The 19,614-nt window shown below is 38.1% G+C and overlaps 1 protein-coding gene across 1 annotated transcript in view; it reads right to left on the bottom strand.

The window, feature by feature from the left end:
• The window catches only part of SLC49A4 (solute carrier family 49 member 4), a 72,409-nt gene that overhangs the window by 8,972 nt on the left and 43,823 nt on the right, over positions 1-19,614 (bottom strand). Inside the window, exons 5-8 of the mRNA XM_030952003.1 lie at positions 18,606-18,714; positions 17,933-18,000; positions 12,927-13,054; positions 2,418-2,600 (exon numbers count right to left, since the gene is read on the bottom strand). Coding sequence (XP_030807863.1) covers positions 2,418-2,600; positions 12,927-13,054; positions 17,933-18,000; positions 18,606-18,714 — 488 coding nt within the window. The remainder of the gene's footprint in view (positions 1-2,417; positions 2,601-12,926; positions 13,055-17,932; positions 18,001-18,605; positions 18,715-19,614) is intronic.

Genomic DNA, 19,614 nt, shown 5'->3' with positions numbered 1-19,614 from the left:
TCTATTATTATGATTTAATTTTACAGAATCTAAACTCTCCCTCCAGGAGAGTTAATCAAATCTGAATTAATCAAAATCAAGGCTTCATCACTGCTACTTTCTTAAATCTGCAATTTATATTGCTGAAAGAAAAAGCATGATTTATTTTAAACAAGGTGAAGGACAACAGTCAGAAAGCCTGAAAAATCAACCTTCCAAAACCGGTAACTTTCAACAACATTCTCCCTGATCCACCAAAAACCCTTATGGATTTGTTTAGGCAGTATTATTATTAAAACCATAGCAAAAATTTCCTAGGCTTGGAGAAGACTTATGTGATGCCAGAAGTCAACAGGAAAATGCTTTGCTATTATTTTCCTTACAACATTCCTCCTTAATTGGAATAAACAGATTTGAACTCATATATCCTAAGAGATGAAGTTTAACTTGGGAACACTTCATGTCTTTTTTGCTCTAGAATTTGTGCCAGCCCTGGCGATGCAGGGAACGCATCAATCATGTGAACCAAAGGTCATTTTCCTTTTGTTTTTCCCTTGGAAATCCCTGCAGAAAGGCAAAGGAAACCTCATCCAAAGGCTGCAGCTTTGGGGCACAGCACTAGCAGCAAGGCTGAGCTTTAGGTAGGTTTAATCCCCACTCTGCTAGATGAACCAAAATCTTCAGTGCACTGGAAAGCTTCCAGGGCTTGGGTCCTTCACAGCATTTGCAATATCAGTACAAGGAGAAAAAGAGAAATTGGAATGAAAACTACTGAAAGATTATTTGGCTAAAAGGAAAGACCAAGGGAACAAGATGAATTTGACTGAGTTCTGGTTTATCTGTAAGCTTCTTAAATGCCATTACAGGATGCATTTGAATCAAATGAAAGCAAATGATTAAGATCATTATCTACCCTCTAACGGATTTTTTTAATCAGAGGAGCCAATAGCACCCCTGGCACTGATCCCCCCCAGTGACCACACACTCTCTCATACTTTCTATCCAAGAATGGATTTTCCTAAGCACAAATTACTTTATTTTCTTTCCTTTTGAAGAAATAGGGAAAATATTTTAAGTGTATGGGTACACCAATTTCAGGTTTATCCTAAGCTGCATTTACAGGTATCTTGTAGGGAAAGAAATATGAGAGACAAAAAATGGTCCCAAATACTCTATTTATGGGGGAATGAGTCCACTCTATTGTAATTTTTTCATCAGAAGTGAGACACCATATCCCCATCCTCATTTATTATGTAATGTCAAAATGAAAAAATTCTCTGAACATTCTATGTCATCTTTCCAGCTCAGGTACAGATGTCAGAAACAACAGTATGTGTGAACAGAGTTCACACCAATTAATATCAAAAGTATACTTTAAAATGTAAAGACTAGCTCTCACACCACCCAAGGCTAGTCCAGATGGCATTCAGATTTTACAATGATACAGTTCAGCATCAGTATTAAAAAATTAAATAATTTCTCTGTTTGTGTTCACAGGCCACAATTCGGAACAAGGCTGTCATCCTGCTCGCAGTTTCCTGGCAGAAAGACAAACCATGCTGAAAATTTGCCCCAGGTTGAAACCTTGATAATTTATAGCAGAATTCAATCTGAAATTTGTCACTCTCCTCTTAGTTATAAAATACAACATCTTAAGAAGTAATAATACATAAAAGCTCACATTTTCTAATGGTTTACAAATCTTATACCATGAAGCAAATGTTTACATAATGACAAAATACAAAGAAAAAAATCTGCGTCTTTGAAAACCCTTAATAAAGACCACGTCCCTTTGAAAGCAAGCTGGGTTCTTATTTTTCAGCTTAGAGTAATAGTATGTATTATAGTCTACTAAACAGCAAGTTTTAAGTTATGATTATGAGTTAGAAGGAAGCAAATAATAGTTGTGGGACAAGAAAGTCTGAATGAATTGACGAAAACCTGAAGTGAAATCCTGTTGAGCTGGAATAGGCCATGGGATTTCCCAAAGGAATGCCTGTTCTGTCCTTGGGCAGTGGGACCTCATCCTCTGAACAGAGCTGGCTTTAAGTGGGGCATTTCTGCTCTGCTCTCCTGGGCAATACAGCTCTACCCAAGAGCATGAGGTTGGGTGAGCTTTGCTGTGGTTCTCACCACCCACAGGTACAAACATTATTAATGGTCACATTACCCAGGCCTTTATACAATTTGATGACAGTGTGTACCTTGCTGGTTTCTGGCTACAGCAGATTCAAGTAGAATTATACTGCATCTAAGAAATTTCATTTTTATAAGCATGCATATAGAAAAGAAAGATTAAAATTCTCCTTCCTTGCTGCCCTTGCTTCGATTCAAACATTTGGTTATTAACAGAAACTGTACGTGCAAATCCTTCCTTTTACTGACAAAGGTATGTCCTTAAGGAGTATTAAGTTTTTCAAGTGGCTTATATTTCTTACCTGTATGGTAAAATGTGAGGAAAAACAAAAGCACTCCCATGAAAACGTTACTCAAAAAGGTGACAACTCCACAGCTTATTCCTTCTGGAACAGGGTAGACTGTCTCCACAAAGAGCTCAAAGAATATTGGTACGCTGCTGTTGAGGAATATGCCCAGCAAAATGCAGGATGTGTACAGTGTAGCTATGACAGAAACAAAAACAGTTATTAATTTCATGCTGGTGTTCTCCCCTCCTATTCAAAGCTGCCAAGAATACGAATATTTGAATAACCAAAAAATGCATAATATTATTTTTATCCTCTGTGTATCAAAAAGAACATCACATCCCACTAGCTTTAGGAAGAATGCATGCATTGATTTGTGAAAAAAAAAAAAAAAGAGTCAGAAATACTGATTGATTTATTTATCTATTTATTTAAACAGAATCCATGAAGATACATTCAGTGATTTGGACTTCACTTGTAAGTAAAACAAACAACAAAATTATGAATGCAAAGCATCACCTACAGTTTAATTTACCTCTGAAACAAACAAAAAATATTGTCCTACACACAATTAGGACAAGGAGCAATTAATGCACCAAATTGGAAATGGACATGGATTAACCTTTTGACTTAGCTCTAAAGGTCAAAACTAATTTTGCTTCCATTTTACAAATAAATACTAATGATCTACCAGCTATCAAGACATTAGTATTCAGCACAGTCTGAACTGCAACATGTTGAATCCCTTCTGGCTTCAAAAGGAAATGAAGGGCACCCAGCTCCTGACAGGAACGGGACAGATTTGATAATGCAGATTATTTGCTGCTGTACAACAAATTGTTTTTCTTGGACAAACCAACGGAAAAATGTGACATTTCTTCAGCAACCTCAGCTATTTTGTTCTACAATTTCTGCCAACTACTTCACAGTACTTAATACAAAAGCTTAATATACTTATATGATCCTTTAATAAACATATTATAGCTATTTCTGGACTAAAAAAACCACAAAAACCTAAAAACAAATCACAAAACTTCACAAAAATTTAGTATCTATTTAGAAATTTAAGTAAGTTTTTTCTTAGTGCTGTCTTGGACAGAGGAGATTTCTTGACTTGCAACCTCAATAACCTGAGGTTACTGACCAAGTAAAAAGAAAAAGGAAATTATCAGAAGGCTTTAAGTAACCAGAAAACTCTGGAATAATTTCTGAGGCTCACACCAAAATACTAAGAAAACCTAAAGAAAAGTATTTCAAATACAAAAGCGTTATGAAGTCAGAGGTGAATTATTTATAGAGGCTTTGCTGCAGTGCAAAGATTCTATGGTACAAAATCCTTAGACTTTTTTTTCATATAACTATATATGTGTGTAGATATTTCAGTTTAATATACACTCTCTTGTCTTAGAAAGGGGAGAACAGAAACAGCTCTACTTCATCTTTTGTTAAGCACTGTTCAAGCTTTCAACTGAGAAACTGCTGGGAAGCAGAAAATGTTCAGCTTAAAAAAATTAAAAACCAGCTTTTTAAAATATAAAAAAATCATGGAAAAGAAATAAAGGGATTAAGAAGCAGAAAGGGCTATCTATTACATTCTCTATTTCATGTGGTTTACTTCCAAGGGACAAGGACATTTATTTTTCAACAGAGGACTTGTCGAGACAGGAAAAAGGAGGGAGACGTGGCCCCACTTCTTTGAATATACCACAGTACTCTGAGCTGTTAAGAAAAACAAACAAACACATGCAAAACCAAACAAAACCAACTCCCTCAAAAAAACCGTGGTAGCTTTTCATACTCTTGAATTCTCCTGTCATAAACTGCAAAATAAATCAAAGAAATTGATGAAAGATATGTCCAGGAGTCATCAGAGAGGAAAGAAAAAACCCCATACAGTATTAGGATGTTCTTCTTAATGCCCTCCTCTAGCTAACACTGAAGACCTGATTTCCTAGTTATAAGATCCATAGATTTTTGCTGCAAGTCCTCACCAGTATTTAAAGTTTCATGAGCCACTCTTTGAACTCCCATTCACCTCAAACACTGCTGCATATTGCTCTAAATCTCTCTAACTGCTGTCGGGTGTAGCCAGAATATCCAATCACACTCAGCGGTTTGAAATTTTTGTACTGGCTTGAGAGACCAACACATAAATGAAACAGAAGAATCTCTTAAGACAAATGAACATTTGCCCCTTATTACTGCACTCAGTTGAAGATATCTATAGACAGACTTGTAACTCCTAGAGAACATTTTCAGAACCTCTCTGAAAGAAGGTGGTGCCCAGCTGTAATTTTGTACCAGAAACTCAAACAGTGGAAATAGATGAGAAGCTGCTGAAAGCAGCACAACAGCACCATTGAAAGTGGAACAGTGAACAGACTGTCAGAAGAAACACCTCTGCAAGAGGGCTGAAACATCTTCCAGAAGGAGCAGTAGCCAGGAAAGGGAAATCATACCTCTGAACAGAGACAATGTCTAGACATATAATTTCCAGAAACACAGAGTCACTGAGATGAAAGCAAAAACTTAGCAGCCATTTAAAGACTTCAGATTTTGTTTAATACAGTAGGTGCCAAGGTTTCCATAAAATGAGAAGAAGTCTTCAAACTAGATTTGCTAGCTTAAAATATGCCAGTTGAATTACATCATTGCTCACCACTCACTGCAAGGTATTAAGATGATCAGACCACGAGTGAACAAGGGCAGTAACTCTGTACCTCAGAAACAACACCCTCAAATTTCTTGTCAGGACACTCACAGGAACACAGCCACCGGCACACATCTCACACTTCCACACTGAGAGGAGCAAACCCTGGCACCACCCTTTGGCTGCCCCAAAGGGTTGCCTGCCTTGTGTGTGCACACCAAGAACTGCCAGCTGAATACCAATGACAGCACCTCAGCTGAGATCACAGCTAGTACTGATAAAGCAAGGTCTGTGCAGAGGCACAGGTACACACCCCTTTGGAATTAATAAGCAGAAATGTTACAGCAAAAGGACAGACAGAATATAGCATCCAGTAGATGCCAATTTAAGTTCTAACATCTAATGGAAATGATAACTTTTAACTAGGAAACCACAAAAAGAAGCTCTGAAAATGAGGAAGATGTGCACACCTGAAAGATTTCTTTAAATGGTACCTATTGTAGTGATGGGAAACTGCTTTTTATCTCATGCATCTGTAAATCAGCCAGGGTTATCCTGAGTGCCATACAAGTAAGCTTATTCCAGTAATTTAGCAACTGAGTTACAAATCCAACTGGTCGTTGACAGTAACTCAAAGATAGCATACACAGTTCTAGAAAAGTAAGTCCCAGAAACAAGTAAAATCAGAGTTCAGAAGTGGTTTTTGTTTTTTATTTCACACACTAAAGAGTGTATCTCATATTCCAGCTCGTGGATGACAGGACAGCAGGGAGATACCACCTATTAACAGGGACCATTTGCTTTCCATCACAGAGACCTTGTGCCAAACGAACACAAACAATTACCGTGATTTTATACTGCAGAGGAACAGCTGCTCAAGTTACAGCAAATGTTCTTTCAATTAAGACAATCTAATGACAGTCCTTGGAAATGAATATAAGGATCTGAAAGCACTGACAAAAGAAAAAAAAAAGAGATGATTCACCAAGAAGCTAACATTATGTCCTAAAGAATAACAAGTAACTTGGATAGGCATACACTGGAGAACTGTGTCATGCTACTGCTATTTAAAAAAATCACTTTTTGTTAGAAAAAGGAATAAATTAATTGCCTATGAAGTTATGTGCAAAGTTGTGTGTCCAAGACAATGGCAGCTATGGACATCAACAATGGAACTGGGGTAGGTTTCTTAAAACATTATATTAATTGAAATAGTTTAAAAGATGTTTGTGTGCATTAAGCAGCTATTTCTCAGGTTGACCACTGCAAAAAGATCAGCAAAGGCAAAAAACCCATCCACAGCACAGCTGTTTCAGAGAACTGGCAGGAGCTGCTGCAGCAGGAGGCTCAAGCCATGTTTCATCATGTCATGTTCATGCTTGAGGTATGAGGTAACCCTTGCTATTCCCTCAGCACTCATCCTGCTGGCCAGGAAGGAAGCAAGGAATAAAATGTGCCTTGATAATAGCACTAGAGATGCTACCAGTTAGATGACTTGGGACTGATGGTGTTACAGTGGCTTAGCAGAAAGAGGAGGAAAAGTGGCAAGAAGTAAAGTTCCTGACTGGCTTATCTCCTACAGCCCTTGAGCTACTGGATGGCAAATACATGCCCACATCTCAGAAAAAACTTTCTCTTCTCCCAGCCACAAGCTGTGGCAAAAGCTTTCTACCAATTTAAAAAAAAAAAGAAGCGGGAGGAAAGTTAGGAATTCAAACAGGGAAGTGATTTAAATGACAGACTTCACTTGCTGTCCTCAGATGAGCTTGCAATGCAGCAGCAGGGGACTCAACCATCTCTGACATACAATTTCCCAGAATTTTCCAGGACATTCTGCAACATGTTTAGCAATTTACTCTTAAATTATACCATCACTAAATGTACAACTACAGAGCCTGATCCAAACCCAAATGAAACTGATAGAAGGATCTCAACTGATGTGACTAGTTCTTATCAACCATTGGCACATGTATCTTGGCTGATTTTTAACAAAGAATACAAAATATTACCATTTCTTAAAAAAACCCAGTTTTCAGATAAATTTACACAGGAAATGCTGTACCAACTATAAGCAAGTGGTACAGCATCTCCTTCCAAAGTCGCCTGCCAGAATCTCTTGAACTCTGTGCATTTTGTAACAGTTCTCTTTTGAGACACAGTCAGCCAAAACTCACACAAATTTTATAGAGATAAACAGGAGAGTAAATACAATGGAATATATTCTCTTGGAAGCAGCACACAATTTAAAGCAAAACCTATGGAGATCTAGGGCACTTTGTCAGTGCCCATTATAACTGTATTCCAAACATCAAAGTGAAAGGATAATGCCTCATGAGGATGCAGGCTTTGTTGACTTCAGTGCTTCAGTATCCCCATGACCAATTTGAACAATTCAAGTTAGCTCCTGCCAAAATCTAAAGTCCATTAAAGTAGAATAAAACCTCCCTATAATCTAACTCTTGCTACTGGCCATGGTAAGAAAAGTCATGGAAGAAGTAACCCTTAATTTTTCCATGAGAAATGTGACTCCCTTAAGGTAAGACAGTAAATTTTACTGTAATTCACTTATGGAAATGAAAAAACACAATAGAAGAAAGATGTCTCTGTAGTGCACATTTATAACATCAATATGTTTCATTGCCTGGATTTCCATTCCAGCACACACTGATCAAATTGCTATCTCATGATATAGTTTTGAAAGTAACCAAAAATCTGAGCAAATTTGATTTGTTCTACATTCTTCTCATGAGAAAAGCAAGTGGAACTTGCTTTCAAAGCAGAGCATTCGGTTTGGAGAACTAAGAAGTGAAAAATTACTGAGTAAGCCTCAAGAAATGAAAGAGGAGAGGGCTGGAAATTACACAATATTTGAGGTTTGCTATTGATGGATATTTAAAGTGCCCAGATTAATAGATACTCATCTCTGAAATGCTCCTCCCAAATTTCAAGCTGTATACTAATAAACACTGTTTCTTAGAAGAAAATAACCCCCTAAATTAGTTCATCTTTAAGCACTCTTCTATTTGTGAAGTTAAAGAAGCTGTCTGCAAAACAAGGGTCATTGTTCCCATCTTATGAGTGAGAAAAGCACAGCAGGAGTTGGGGTAATGATGTGCCCAAAGCCCTAAGCAGGTTAATGTTTTCAGGACACTGTTTCATCCTCTGGGCTCCTCTGCCTTACACTTACCAAGCACATCTTGTTTATAGTAAAGAAATTAAACACAAATAATAAACCAATCAGTATTATATTATTAACACCTTTCTTTTTCTGTGCTTTGTAGATGAGGACAGAGAGACAGATGTGTTTACAATGTTCGATCTGTTGAACCTGAAAATAAAAGTGTGAGCTGCTTAACCTAAACACAGTCATCAGCTTATGGAGGTGCCACTGTATTCAGTGTCTGCCATGCAGCAGTAGAAAAGATCTTGTAAAGCAAACTTCTGCTGAATGTGCTCATAAATATTAGAATATTCTTGATATGCTACACCGAAAACATTCAATCTGAGCTGCAAGCAACTAGTGTTGCATATCAATTTTTGGAAAATGCTGGTATTTGTATCCAGAGATCCTACCAGCAATACAAAGTGGCGAGATACTGAAACTGGCAATACAATGCCTTACACAATTATTTTGGGTCGAAGTATCCCATTGTACATAAATTCACATAATGAAGTTCAGTACAAAGCAAAGTAACAATGAACTTGGCAAAGAGAAACAGATCAGCAGCTGCACTGAGAATTCAATGGAGAAAACTATTTTAATGCTCTATGTGTACATAAAATTGCCTTTGAAACTGAAATGCAAATAATATACATTAAAATTAAAATTTCTTAAAATAAAATTCAGGCTTGCTTAAAATATAAACCAATTCCAGAATCAAGGTTTTTGGAGAGCTGTGATTAGCTGATGAGAGGTGCTTTAGACAGATGATATAGTAACTGGCACTGTATCATTATTGCCACAATTTCTTTTTTCCCCACACTGGCTGTTATGGTTCATATATACAACTATGACTACACTTTTTATAAAGTCCTTTGGAGTTACACTAAGAAGTCAGGAAATGACATAAAACTTGTCTTCCTCTGTGGGAGGAGGAAAAATGGAGCATATTATGCAAATACAAAGCAATGCAGGCATTACTCAACACAAACAATCCTAAACAGTATAATTTAAAACCACAAATGCAGTCATTGATTTTTAATAACTGCATTAAAGGTCTCCATTCTAAGTAATTACATTTTGTAGGAAATATCTTTAAATGATGTTGTGCCTATTTAAAAAGAATTAGGAGAATATTATACAAACAAGGTGAGGAAAATATATTTTGCTGTGACCATTTTTTCAAATACCTTCCCTCCCCCAGTATTTAAAACAGACATTACTAAAACTGCCACAAAGAACACCAATTAAAAGAGGACTTTGGTTTGTTTGTATTCTAAAAACAAATATTTTGAGATTTTTTTCCTTTTTTTTTTAGGGCGAATAACTGGCCAAATTCTCTCATCTTTTTTATGCTTCCATAAAAACACATCCACCTACTGCTTGCTCTGAGCCTAGGTGGGAGGGAGACAAGCAGAGGGTTTTCAGAAGGGGGAGATGAGCTTGTGTCACCCAATATCCACATGCTAAAGGAAAAGACTGGGTTTGGACCTGGGGAAGCCACTGTCAGGGTCTGCCTATAAAGGCAAACTTTATTGATGGATCAAGCAGCTGTTAGGTGAGATACAGCAGCCAATGATGATGCCATCTAACCAGCCTTCATCTCTGTAGTGAAGCCTGCCTTAACAAGGTGTCTTGTCTCCTCCCCAAAATGACCATCCTGTCCTGTGGAAGAGCTGCCTTTTAACTGTACCAGCAATCCTTCAGATCACGTGGATATATCAGCAGTTCCCAGGTATTGCTGAAGATGGCAACACTTGTGGCTTTGTAGGGCAAAGCCCGACTTGTTCAAGAGAATAACACTGGAGGCAGGCCAAGAGACGAGGGGGAAGTCCCTCCCAAAATGGGAGCTACATGATTGGAAGGGAAAACCTCTTTGGAAGATCATATGTACACCCCCACAAATTTTCATGTCAGTTTTGAACCCTGCTTGCTCTGCCTCAGCATTTGAATAAGGCTGAAAGTGTGGACTGAGATCCATCACTGGCTCTGTAGCCCTGCCAAGCCCAACACTTGTGCTCTTTGCCACAGGACAGGAGGAAGTGGAGGAGCCTATGAACCTTCTGGCAACATCAAAACCTGCCTTGAATAACACAACTCCTGCTTTATAGCAGGTGTCCAGTGCTGCCTGCAAAGTGGCTCTGGAATAAAAAGTATTTGATGGACCTTTTCTGGAAAAAAAAGAAAAAAAAGCAAAGAAAAGAAAGAGGAAAAAAGAGAACACTAGATGAAAAAAAAAATCAACCAAAAAATTTAAAAAAAAGATGGAGGGAAAAGCCCCACAATGATGTCTGCTTTTGTTCTGCACATCTTCAAGCTCTACAAAAAACACACAGAGAATACCTACTTGGCAGTCCACTGTCAACACTTGCCCACTGATACTCAAAGTGACTTCCACCTGGTACCAGCTACCACTAATCACTTCCAAAAGCTGCCAGCCCACACTGCCAGCCCACAGCCTGCATTTGACCTCTTAAGATTTGTACTCCAATACACTCTACATCTCAAACTTTTAATTAAAAGGAGGAGAATAAAAAGAAGTTCATTCAAATCAATTCAAATGTACCGTTTCTCCCAATTACTGTGAATGCAGAGGTCATCATCATGTTGCATCATTACACTGAGGAATAATCTAGCATGAAGTCCTATAAATTAGCTTAAATAGCTTGTGTGTTTTCATCCATAACAGCATATTTCATAAAGATATAGCACAGCTTTTCTGTGTACAAGGAACTAAATTGAACAGGCACATTACATCTATTTTTTAAGAACTTTAATGAGAAAAGCCTGATAAGAACCTTCCCCCACTGCATATCTATGAAATTTAAACAGAAGAAAAAAGTGATCTGATTTTCTGGCTGCACATTAGACTCTGATGCTTTAGACTGCCTTTTTTTTTTTTTTTTTGAGGAATGCATCATATTCCTGGCACTCTATTCAAAACAAGCTCGTGTTTCAAAGAAAAGGGTTCAGTATTTACAGTGGCATATGTAAGAAAAGCATTGACAGAAAAATCTGATCTATAATTACAACTTAATCTAAGGAATCATCCATTTTAAGAGAAATGGTATTTGCATGAGAAGTACAACCCAATCTCTGCATTTGAATCAAGGGATGCTAGTTTAGGATACTATATAGCAAACCTCAAATACCCTACCTACTTTTATGCCCTGACAGTGGATGACCTTTCCAAAACAAAACAGCACAATGCAACTACATGCTATAAAAAATAAGAATTCTTATAGAACCCATGTTGCATGCTGAATTCTTTACAAAAAAACAATAAAATAAAATCAGAGAGAGCTCCATCAGCTTTTTTTGGAACACTGGTGAGTACATAGGTAATGACTTTCCCCTCTTGAAACGTTTCTGCTTCATTCTTATGCATAGACTTGAAGGGTCATTTATGTATTTGGTTTGTTGCATCAATTCAGAGGACAGAGTTACTGTAAAAATTTACATTACTGCAGGCTTGTAGTGATGAAGCAGGCAAGCATGAGAAAAAAGCTTTTATTGCTTTTATTTTAGATTTGATGGAAATGTGTAGTCATTTAGTATGACAACAGCCATCATGAAATTTGATTTATTTATTGATTAAATTATGTTTTATTTAAGCAGAATTTTTGAAAGTATTGAAATTTCAAGATAAAGCACAAATTTGACCTATCCATCCAGATGGTGTTGCTCCTGAATTGATCATGTATTTCAATTTGCTGTACCCACTTTAGTTTATAGTTGTGACATTTGCAGTGCACCAAGGACACTTACTGAAACTCGAACTTAATTTGAGTAAAACACTACTCTATATACTACTCTCCCCACCAAACTCTCTTATGAAAAATAGGCAAAAAAAGGTTTTCATTTCTCCTAGAATGCATAAATTGCTTGTAACAGAGATGGCCCTTCATTTAAAATGGATTTATAGAATTCTTTACTAAATAAATATATTTTTGAACCTCGATGGCTTAGGTTTTACTGTAACTCGGTACTCTGTTGAAGGTCTTGGAATCACAGGTGGATCAGTCCTTTGGTGCAGATAACAAGGTGAAGGACAGATTTTTAAGAACTAAGCAGTGCTAGCTTTCAGCTAAGGGTACAGTTCGCTGGCAGCCCAACTAGACCTTTAAGCTTTTCCCCCACTCCTGCCAACTGCTTTTTTCCCTGGCTTTTTGAGGCACAGGCTGAGTTAATTTTGGGCTGGAAGAGTTCCCTGAACCTGCATGCAGGTGCAAGAAAAGAGGACAGCACTGTTCAGGGACAGATTTAGATGGCTGAAAACACTATGGGTCACCTTGGTTTGAAATGCACCAAGTGTTTCTAATAACTAATGCAAGTTTCAAACCCCTGAATTCCCAGACATGTCACTGTTTCTTATATGGAAGACTACTCTCATACATCTGATTTTTCTTGATTTATTTCTCACTTCGGTTATTCCAAAGGACTCAAAAGCAGAAAAACACTTTGTCCCCAAATCAAATTTAAATGTGTATTCAGGGCTCCTGTTATTGGGTTTTCCAAGTTTTTAATATTTTTATTGAATTATTCAAAGCAGTGAAGGTATTTCAGGTTTCAATAGACTTTCTAAACATTTTTTTTGTCTCAGTAAAACTACTGCATTACTAAAGACCAAACCAGGTTATAAGATATTGAAGACTGCAAATATTTGCCTGCAATATCAATTACAAAGAACAGGAATTAAAATCATTGTCAATACCTGTGGTTAAAGGCAGATGAGTGACAGAAGTTAGACAGGTGAGAGTGAACCACGTTGATGCTAACGTTGCTCCAGATAAAAGCAGCAGCAGTATGAACTTCAGCATGCCCCTGATAAAATCTGCAAATCTAAAATAAAAACACACATCAGAGCAGTACAAATGCCAATTTTCATATTATTTAAATGTGATGCTTGACAATTAATTCAGTATATCCTCATGAAACATTTTGGAGACTATAAAAACAATTTAAAAGTAATTTCTCATTTTCAGAAATAGAAAAAAGGTATTTTTATAGGATGGTGATATTTCTAGCTGTCAAGTGAAGAGCCATGGATTTTTTAGCTGTCACAAAGTAACAACCAAACTAGAACAATTCTCAAGCAATTCTCAAGGCATCACATGAAAACACTGGAGGAGAGTTTTTTTATCCTTCTGCATTTGTTGGACACAATATCTCACCACTACTTCCATCACTGTTTTGTCAGCATTTGCCAGTCTCCCTTGGCAGACACAGAGCTCCATTAGCATATGAGGAGGCTGCCGCGTTTCATTCAAGACATAGTTAAGTGTCAAGATTCATTCCTGTGGGAAATGGAAAAACTCCAAAAAAGTCCAAAGAATCCCTAGTTGAAGATGACAAGGAACAGCTTCTGAACCCTTGGATGCATTGGTGATGAAGCTCATGGTGCCTTAGGCAAGGAAGGAGCTCCTTACACAGGGGATCACTTTGCCAGTGGCTGTTTTGGGTTGAAAAGTTCCAGAAACCACAAGCTTGGTGCTGCGCCTCTTCTACACAGACCCTGCTGACAGACTGGGGGAGGATAGCCCCACAAGTCCTTGGGCAGTCTGGCTGTTATATAGAGGGAATTATGATATTTACACCACCTGATAGTACAATTGCTTTTTTCGTCTTTTCCTTTTTCTTTCAAGGAGACAGAATAAGCAGTGCTCGTGTGGCATAATTATCAGTGCAACTGCTCTTCTCACAGGGGATGTCAACCTAACTACTGGGAAAGATATATTAGAAAAGGCAATGTTATTTGTTCATGAGTAATTTTCCATCATCTCCTGCTTAGGAGATGTGCTTTTGGGATGGACAGGTTAGGTATGTATTTCTAAAGCATATCTTCTGCCCCCTTGACAGGCTCCTACCTTGATCAGGTTAATGGCAGCATAATCCACCTAGGCTGGTCCATGATGAAATTTGTCTGTCTACCAGCTGACTGCTTTCTCTGCCCTAAGATCACTCAATAAGCAGATACCTTATAGCTTACTTCATAAAACAGGAAATGCTGCCAAAATTTTGAAAACTTCCAAATATAGCGTAAGAGACATAGGAGTAATGCACTTAGGAGTAAAACACTCTCCACTCCCCCAAACCAACTTCTTTCCTTGTATTTGGATTCTCCCCATGCCTGAATTCCACACTGAATTTAGCAGTGAGTAATTCAATAAGCAGTAGTGGGAGATCAATGCTGCATATAATCTGAGAAGTTTATGACTGCAGTGTTCAAGTGGCTTATGCATTCATCTCCAATAGCCAGAGGTCAGTTGCTACTGGTGGAATTTTTTCTGACAATCCAATCAAGGAGTCAGGATCACCTCACTGGTCTGCCAGTGAGTTTCTTTAATTATTCTTTGGGATCACTAGGGTCAAAATCAGCAATTTTAAAAGCTCTGCAGAAGCATCTCAAAGTGTAAACTTCCAGCTTATTCCACAGAGACTCCCACTTTGCCTGCTGGCAGACAACATCACTGTCCTTACAGGCAAGGGCAGTGACGTAGGTCCTGTCTCATGAAACAAGGTGAGAAATATCAGCCTTCTGGGAGGGACATTCACAGACTACAGGTCTGGGGTGATCTCTAAAGGATCCTTGGTCCCTATCTCACCACCAAGGATATGTGGGGATGGGAGGCTGATATGCATCTAATCCATTCATGACAGCTAAGTGGAGAAAATACCGACCTTTACCAAGCAGCTGCCACTCTTCCTCACAGAAGGATCCCAGTTTGGGTAGCAGTGTGCTCCAAAGAGCTCTCAGATATCATAGAACGCCAAAAGGGTCAAATGTACCCCAAAGTAAAGGTTTATTTTGCTACTGGATTCAGCCAGCAATAGAAATAATAGAAAAAAGATGACATAATAATCTAGCCTGGACTTGGTAATTGAAGGACTTCTGTTTCCTGTCTGGTTACAGGAGAATAAAGAAGACTGTAAATCTAGTCTACTCTTCATAATACTTGCTTCAATAAAAAAATATGAGAAATTACTTTTATCCTCAGACCCTGTACCTGATTTCAAACCCTTGTTCTGTATAAATCCTTCTACATCATCTAGCATGTAAGGTAAGGGGTTGCCTGCAACTGCTAAAAAAGTAGGCACAACAGCACAGAAGGGGTATACTCTGCCAGACACACACCTCTGAGCCTACTGCTGCTAACAGTCTCCAGCCTCCCAGCAGATCCAGCCCTAGGTTGTATCCTACAGTTAAAATCACAAGCCTGCACTGCTGACAACACTGTCTGTTGCTAAGGAAATTATCACCATGCCATGAAGTTTCAGCATTTTGACTACACTGCAGGTTAGATGCAGGAACTGAAACTGAGCTGCAGAGGACAAAACCTCAGAAATATCTATGATCCTTGGCAAATGTGGGGGAGAAAAAATTAAAAATCTGAGAAAAGGGAATAGATTTATGTTTCCATGCAATTATAGGAATACTGCTCTTTGACACTGCTTTTCTTCAAACTAGTAGCATTTGAAATCTGCCAGCAAAGGGTACAGCACCTACCAGCTGCCCAAAATAGGCCAGGCTTTTCAATGATAAAAATGCATCAAACACATTAGCTAAACATGTAAGTTCATGGCTATCAGGACAGCAGTGGGTGGAGAGTAGAAGGATTTATGTATAATGCTGAGAGAAACTTGCAGCATTTTGAAAACGAGATAGATAAACAAATTTCCAAACTGGGCATTACTTTAAATACAGATGATTTAACACCTACTATGATGTACAGGACCTAATCCTCAAGGGCAAGGCTCAGGTTGTTAAAAATCCTAAATTATAGGATCTGCATTGACAAAAATGGAAGGAGCAAATTCCTAAGATGCACCAATTTTGCTTTAACAAATTAGCAGAAGAAAAAAAAAAGGAGAAAAAAAATCCACCCCAAAACTAACAGCTTCTTGAGAGGTGGTTAAGGGAGAGAGCTGCTTGCTTGGCAAATCACAGTTCTGACACTGAAATATATCAACTTGTCAGCTTTGACAAGAATCATTACTTAATTTTCCTAATTACAACTTTCAGCAGATTACAGTCAGACTCGTCATTGATTCAACCCTACACAGATAAATGCTGAATAGGCCTAGGAGGGAGAGTCATCCATCAGAAGTGACAAATCACCTCCTCCCTCCCTTTCTGTATGCAAACCCTCCCATCTGAACTGTGCATCGCCCAAGTTAGAAAGACATATTTGGAGACAGACTGTTGGTATTTCTTAAATTTACTAAACGCTACAAAATACAGGTATTCAACAAGGTTTGAAATCAATTTTGAAGCAGTTAAAGGGACTGCCTGCATTTCCTGAAACTAAACACAGACAGCATATTAAATAAATTAATCTACCATAAAGACTGAGATTTGCATGTTGACATAGAGTTTGCAGATTCTCTCCCAGTGAAGTTAAGTGAGCTTCAAAGCTCTACTATTGAAATGCTGCAAATACACAAGAGATTAACTCATGATGAAAAATGGCAGTCTACCTGCTTCAACATGCAACCTATGGCATCAGTGTCATTTGCAGCAGTTGCTTTTAAACATCTACTCTCTTACAGAGAAAACACTGTATCTGAGCTTGGCTAATCAAAAGCAACTCTTTTTAGAGGAAAACAGGGCATGAACTTTGTTTGGCTAGATTAAGTCCTTTGCCCTGCATCTGGAGTGGATGGGAGAGAGGCACTTGTTTCTTTTCCCTAGGTCAGGAGTTTTTTCCTCTCCCTGTTGCAGTTGCTAGGCAGCCTGCAAAATGTCAGGATGTGAAACCTCACATTTCTTTATGCATTGTGTACTCTGATGAAGCACAGCAAGTGAAAACAAAGAGAGTTTCAAAAAGAAAAAAAAGAGAATCCTAAAAAGATCACTCTCTCCATCCACAATACCACAATGATGCAACCATTGCAGATATCTGCACATGGAGTTGAAAGAATGGACACAGAGAAGCCAGGACAATGCTCAGATATCCCAAAGCAAGGGGAACATGTGATTGGTTTTAATCTCATAATAAACTCACTGCTCAGGCACCCCAAAAGACTTTTTCTCCCTCCCAACATCCCTTTTCCTAAAGGGGACCTCAATGAATGAGAAGCAGCAGCCTTTTGGAAGGGCAGTCCTTTTCTGGCTGTTCCACTCCCCATGTCATCAGCTTTCATGATGGCCAGAGAGAACTGTGTCTGGATTTACAAAAAGCATACACACCCATACTGTAGCCCACAGGATACAGCAGAAAATAGTTAGGCTATGCAGGAATCCAGCAACCTGCCCAAAATGGGCCCAGACTAATTTCTCTGTGGAGAAACAAAATGTTATTGTGGTTAGGCTGCCTGTACTACATTCCCTATATGCCTTTGGGAAACAATATGCCCAAAAGTTTTAATGGAAGGAGACAGAAAATAATTTCTTCAATGCTTTCCAAATGTGCTACAATGAGGTTGTCCCTCATACCAGGCAGCTGAATTCACCAGAGCTGTCTTTAAAAGCAGCATACAGGAAGTCATTGTCAGGAACAAGAATCTGACTTCCAAATTCAGGTATATGCATGTGGAGTTTTCAATCCCCAGCAGCTACTAACATGGTATGAATTATTGCTTTACTAGAAACACATTATAACCCCAAATTTCCATTTCAAGTTTCTGAAAGATGAGAGAAAGCAAGTTCTGTTCTTAAGAGGATAAACTAAATGACAATCACAGTTGAAGAAATGGAGAAGGACCTGTAATTATTCCTACCTTGCCATTGCTATGCCAACAACACAACCTCCAACTATAGACCAAAATCCAATCCAGCCTGCATCCACCTGACAGGGAAAAAAAAACAAAACAGAACATAGAGAAATGTGTTAAAGCTCAGAAAATAAGACGATGTTACTTTCAAAACAAGTGTTGAGCATGGGCTCCAAACTGCTAAGAACAGCTCTCTACAATAATCTGAAGTGCAAGGCTTTTTCTGGGAAAGGAAATAAATTCACCACAAGAAAAGTAAGACTAAGTAGTCTATGCCCTAAATGTGACCTCTCTTTATGGAATCTGAGTAATGTCCTCTGTTTTTTTGTAATACTCTATGAAAAGCTTAGAAATCATCTTGTCCCCACTTCATCTTTTCTACCATGCATACATTATTTTCTTTCACTAGAGATGTAGCAGCCAACAATACTCCCATTTTTTTACCTACTTCTTCCTTTTTGTTAAAAGGCATGTACAGTTCTGAAAACACTCACCACTGATGGAGAGTCAGCAGGGAGAATTTTGACAGTTCATTTTGTTTAAAATTTCAAGGAGTAAAGTGGTCCATATATATTAACAGCATGTTAAAAATAACAACCTGATAAAAGTGCATGCTAGTGCAAAATAAAAACAAGCCAGTTACAAAATAGCTGCTGATTATCAGTCAGGAGATACTTACCTGGCTTACATGAATGGGTGTTAATATCAAATCCAGAACACCAGACCAGCCAGAGAAAACACCCAGTGGTATGGCATAGGCCAAAGCAATCATCAAGAATCGGAAATTGCTGGGAAGATAAAACGTTGCCATTAGCCTCAGCTTATATTAACAATTGCACCAAGATTAGCCAGGAGAGTAAATCACACCCTAGAATCTATATCCTGCCCATCAAGAAAAATAGCAAAAGTCTGAAGCAGGAGTGAGCCAGGAAAAACAAGAAAGGTATCCAGCCATGCCACTGAATTCCTAGTGTCTGATATGTTACCACTTTAGCACTGATAATAGAAAAAGTCAGTCTCTCCACATTGTTCAAAGATTTCTGTAACATGCTGGGCTCCTATGTTTCTCATTTCTGCAAGCAATTCTTCTTTCTGCCATGCATTGGCACGGACAAGCTACGTAGCCTAAGTGTATATTAGGAATAATAAGCACTAATTTAGAAGATTAAAAGCTTATTTCAAAAATAAAGTCAGAGATTCATCCCTCTTGAACTGCACTTAAAAGATCAAAAAAACCCCAAGCCTGTTTTAATTCTCTTTATTTTGCTGAAAGGCAAGGAAAACTCTGGAAATGAGGCAGATACAGTTGCAAGAGTGGAATATTTTGACAATTTGAACTGGCAAAAACCAGAGACAGATATAATACTCTACTCTAAATAGTCAACATATTTGCTTTTCCTCCCAATTATTCAACCTTTAATATTCAGTGAAGGCAAAACAGCCAAAGCTGTATCATCATCTTCAATGTACAGAGCTAAACAGGAATTTCACCAACGATTTCCACCACTCACCATAACTGAAAGCAAATGTGAAGTCCTTGCTAAGAGACATCCAAGTTTTCCTCAAAAATATCTCAAATGGGAAAGAAAATATACTTTGGAATCTGAAACAGTGATATTTTAAACTGAAGAGATTTTATGGTGATTCCAAGGTCGGTTATCCCATGGGATATCTGTGTAACCTGAAAC

The sequence above is a fragment of the Camarhynchus parvulus genome, chromosome 7, assembly GCF_901933205.1.
Source record: "Camarhynchus parvulus chromosome 7, STF_HiC, whole genome shotgun sequence".
Classification (NCBI taxonomy): Eukaryota; Metazoa; Chordata; class Aves; order Passeriformes; family Thraupidae; genus Camarhynchus; species Camarhynchus parvulus.
The sequence above is the reverse complement of the archived record's forward strand: the minus strand, read 5'-3'. Positions and strand labels throughout refer to the sequence as shown.